This window comes from Hevea brasiliensis, chromosome 12, assembly GCF_030052815.1.
Source record: "Hevea brasiliensis isolate MT/VB/25A 57/8 chromosome 12, ASM3005281v1, whole genome shotgun sequence".
NCBI classification, from domain to species: Eukaryota; Viridiplantae; Streptophyta; class Magnoliopsida; order Malpighiales; family Euphorbiaceae; genus Hevea; species Hevea brasiliensis.
In genome coordinates, this window is record NC_079504.1 from 19365155 (window position 1) to 19369951 (window position 4797).

Here is a 4797-nt window from a genome sequence, read left to right on the forward strand (position 1 = left end):
CATTTATTGTCGTGAGATTTGTGCACCTTTCAAATTTCATTAGCTAGCACACAAGTTCAAGAATCTTAATGAATATCTATAGATATATATACAGTTGCATATGATCTCCCTTCCAATTGATATGCATGTCATTACTGTTGTCTTTTCCCTTGTGCTGGTCAAGTATTCTTTTTAATAGCAGTATACAAGGATTGATTTTGATAACTTGGATGCCAACTAAGTTTTTTATATTACCCTTTTGTACTTGATCTCAGAAAGGAAATGTCTAATTTTAGGAGAGATGCTGTCTAGTTTTTGTCGGAATTTGGGTATAATTGATATTTTTGTTGTATGATAATTAGAAAATATAAAGTTAGATTGTAAATAATTTAAGAGTAACGTGGACTTGATCCTATATTTTGTAATAAATGTACGTAGGCAGCCTTGGGTTCGACCGGTAGTCCAAAATTGGTAAATTTGTTTTCTTTGTTTCAACATTTTCATTCCAACTTCTTTTGTCATTTCCCTTCTATATATTATGATTGGAGTGGAGATACAATTCGCTTTTGAGTTTTGCCTCCAGTAACTTTGTATATTATTGAAATATTACTGCTTGTCTATTATGTATATTATTTGTTTTATTGTTTTCACATGCTTCATGGTTGATTCCGAGATATATATATATATATATATATATATATATATATATATATATATATATATATATATATATATATATATATATATATATATATATATATATATATATTGAGAGAGAGAGGAAATTTTTGACTAGAGATCAGTAATAGGCTTAATGGTATAGATTGATTTATGTTTAGGTAAATTAATTATTTGAATTGAAACTTACATTATTCAATGAATTGTTTGCCTGTCCTTTTGACCCTATATGAGAAGACAAATTTGAATATAATTTTATATCATAAAAGAATTGGTTAACTTGATACCTTGTGATAGGATTTGTAATATAGATTTATTAGGTTTTCATGTTACATATGTTTCCTGATATGGCAAGGTTGGTTGTAACAATAATAGTAGCAACTACTGATAAGTCTCATCCTAAGCATTTGAACAGTAAACAAATCAAAATTCTTTCAATCTTTTATCAGATCTGCCATCTGCAATGATATTGGCCTGATTGGAACTTCTCTTCTGCTTGGTCTCTGTGCTTCCCATCTTTTTTTTTTTTTTTTTTTTAGACAAGCGGAAATTTTATTAATAGAAATTCAAGAAAAACTTAACATGGATGTCCATACCATGTTTTTCTATTTTCACAAGAATTCCTAATTCTAATGGGATTTTTATTTTTTTAGATAGGTTTTATTTATATTTCCTAGTTTATTTAGAATTCTAAAATATTAATTTTATTTAATTTAGGTCTATAAATATGTTTTCTATTTAGATTAAAACTCTTTAATTCATTCATAGGATTTAGAATTTTATCAATACTCATTGTATTTTTATTATGTACAAGTTCAGATTTATTTCAAGAGTTATTTCAATGAAGTTTTCTTCCTCATGAAACTGTTTTGCTTTATTTTATTCTAGACTTTGGATTAAGTCTTGTGTTTATTTTAAGATCTTTAATTAGATTTTCTTTACTTTCAAGGGTTTGATCGTGTATTAATCCTTTTACCCGCTACACGCTGTGTCAGGTGACATCAGAGCAGAGATTTTACCCTCATTACGATGGCCAATACTGGTGGTAGTAGTGGCAATCAACCTCATCACATGATCAGGGGTTGCATGTTGTTTGTCGAGCAATCAAAGAGCGGACAAACACTATAAAGCAATTAAATACGTATATAGATCGTCAATCTCAAGAGATTCACCACTTGTTGGGAATTTGTGGTATTGATAAGAGAAACCATAAATTGAATCAAGTTGGAAGAGTTAAGTACAGTAAAGTTAATAATGATTCTGTTTTCTTTAATTTTAAAAGAACATTTGTTACTAATGATGATTATTGGCGAAGTGTTGTTCAGAAATTGTCTACTTCAATAGAAACAAAGAATGTGCAGATTGAAGCAAATCTTATTGAGACATCAAAAGGTGTTGAAGATTTGAAGTAAGAACAAAGATATAAACCTACATTAGAAAAACAACTCGAAACTAAAGATTCTAAGCTTTAAGGATTTGAAATTGAAGAAACTAAAACTTTAGTTACATTACATTTCGCTATGGTAGATGATGATGAGTTCGAGCTAGAATTTCTTGAACCCTCTACTCCAGAGGAAGAAGTTAAAATACATAAAGAAGTGCACGAAGAGTTGGAGATGTCAATGGAACTTGAAGAACAACCAGCAATGAAAGAATCAATGGAGATTGAAAATTTTTATAATCCTTTAATTCACATTACTTTCATTGATTTTATTTGTCCAAATATTCCGATAAATGAAAAGGATAACGTAAAAGATCTTTAATTCAATTTTATTCAAGTCAATCTTGTTCATACCATTCAACAAGATATAGTGTGATATTTAAATGGAGTTTTTTTATTATTCCACACTTTAAAATTCGAGATCAAGTTTTCTCTAAAGCGTGGGTAAATAACACGATGCTCAAATCCACACCAGATCCAAAATATTTCTGAATTTATTTAAGACTCTAAAATATTACTTATATTTAATTTAGGTATTTAAATATGTTTTATATTTAGATTAAAACTCTTTAATTCATTCCTACTTAGATTAGGATTTAGAATTCTATAAATACTCATCATATTTTCATCATGTACAAATTTTTTAAGATTTATTTCAATAAAGTTTCTTTCTTCATAAAACCAGTTTACTTTATTTTATCCTAGATCTTATTTACTTTCAAAGGTTTAATTGTATGTCGATCTTTTTCCGATCTACATGCTGCATCAAATAGGCTCCCCCAATATACCCAATCTAGACAATGGCATGATATAAAAAAAAAAAAAATACAAAACACCAAGACAAAAAAAAATGAAAATTGCTGCATCGAATTAAAGCAGAACCAAATGATAGATTGAACAAAAAGCACAAACAGCAAAAAACCAGAATTGCTAGACCACAGCAGAACCAAAAGATAGACTGAACAACAAAGCACAAACAACAGAGACTAAGAAAAGCATCCGCAACCCCATCGGAGAGTCACAGTAACCAGAGACAAAAAGCAACTGAAGTACAACAATGGAGACCCGAAACAAGCTGAATGCAGAGATCAAATTAGCGATACCTGATCCACCCTAAAGGATCCGAAACCAGTAAAAAACAAAGACTGACCAAATAGCAAAAAATAAGGACGCGCGACCAAAACTCTTCAGCACCCAAAAGGAGAGTAACCAAACAATGCACGAAAGAATAAAACCAAAGCCATTCAATAACCAAGTGGTTCCTATCACCTGTTGCATAAAATTGGAAACGGTAGATGCATATTGCAAAGAGAGCTTGGTTTGGATTGTGCTGGGGCTGCATTGGTACTCCTCATCTTTGAAAGCATACAATAAGTGGATTCCACATCTTTTCAGCTTTGATTCTACTAAATCAAAATGCCCTCCATCACCTTTATGCAAATTGTCTATTTTAAACTCAGACTCAATCGAAAGCTTGTTGACCTCAGAAAAATTTTTTTTGAGCCATGGTTGAAAATTGTAACCATAGTGATGAAGGAACACATGATCTGATTCAATGGCGGCCCCAAAATGCACATTATTATCATAAATATCAGGAGCAAATATTGGGAAGGACACTTCCATACCATCAGCCATTTTCAGACGCAATTCACATCTAAGCACGAAATTATTGTGCTTTTCCATGGCAAAAGGAACCTTGAATTCTAGAACAACACAAAAAGCCAAATGTAGGTACTTAGCATTAATGCATTTGGGAGGGAGCACAAAAGCTATTGAAGATCCTAGGTTCTCATAGCTGAACCATTGTGGAATTTCAGTTCCAGGTAAACCAACAAGAAAACTATCACTAAATTCTGAAAAACCCTGCGTGAAAGGGAATAAAGAAGAAGACAAATTAGTTAGAAAAGAAACCTTGGGTTTTATTAGAAAGAGGGGAGGATAGAGACTTACAAACTTTTCTTCAATTCTCAGTCGTGCATTTGTCAAAATGTTGCCAAGTGTATCATGCTCCAAATTGAAGCAATTGAATATTCCTTTTTGTCTCCTGCAACCATTGCACTTTGGTACAAGTGCGAAGGGCAAAGGTGATTTCACAGTTTCTAGTGATGTACAATTAAACGCTTGGAGCACTGTTGTTCGCTCTGGAAGCTCTGGTAAATGTTGGAGTCTTTTGCAGTTGTTTAAACTCAATAATCTTAGAGATGATAAAGAGAAAATGTTGCTGGGGATTCTGAAACTGCAGTGTCATCTAGATATAAATGTGTTAAAGAGCACAAACCACATAACAAAGGCAATCTACCAAGTTTTGAGCAGCCCCTAAGAAAAAGCCCTTCAAGGCATTTCAACTCACAAATGCTGCCTGGGAGACTCTCTAGCTTATTGCACTTCTCCAGTTTCAACTCAACAAGTGAAAAGAGACATCCGATGGTTAGGGGTAATTCTTCTATTGCTACCTCTTCTAACAGTATTCTTTTTAGATATCCAGTAACATTAGGGAACTTGTTTAAATTTGAACATCTGAAGAGTTTAAGTGTCTCAACAGAAGTCAAATGCAAACTGCTTGGAAGGCCTCTAAGGTTTTTGCACATCGAGATATGCATGTATTTAAGAGTGTCGAAAGATTGAACAGAAGCGGACCATTCTTCCGCTCCACAACATATTAGATCTAACTGTTTAATAACACTCGGAATTTCCGACAT

At 32.1% G+C, this 4797-nt stretch overlaps 1 protein-coding gene across 1 annotated transcript; it reads right to left on the reverse strand.

Moving 5' to 3' along the window:
- Nucleotides 1-2942: 2942 nt before the first annotated feature.
- On the reverse strand, nt 2943-4797 carry LOC131171112 (disease resistance-like protein DSC1). The gene is made up of 3 exons (XM_058130567.1): nt 4377-4797; nt 4049-4248; nt 2943-3961 (listed from the first exon to the last, which is right to left on the reverse strand). The coding sequence occupies exons 1-3, from the start codon at nt 4795-4797 to the stop codon at nt 3212-3214; spliced, it is 1371 nt and encodes a 456-aa protein (XP_057986550.1). The 3' UTR covers nt 2943-3211.

Bases quoted from the DNA above. Each gene is read 5' to 3' on its own strand.
- LOC131171112 (XM_058130567.1), bottom strand. From the start codon at position 4,797: ATGTCGGAAATTCCGAGTGTTATTAAACAGTTAGATCTAATATGTTGT. The intron at 4,249-4,376 runs GTTTGTGCTCTT...AACATTTACCAG, and splicing joins TAGATTGCCTTTGTTATGTG to AGCTTCCAGAGCGAACAACA. The intron at 3,962-4,048 runs GTAAGTCTCTAT...CCTTTCACGCAG, and splicing joins TGAGAATTGAAGAAAAGTTT to GGTTTTTCAGAATTTAGTGA.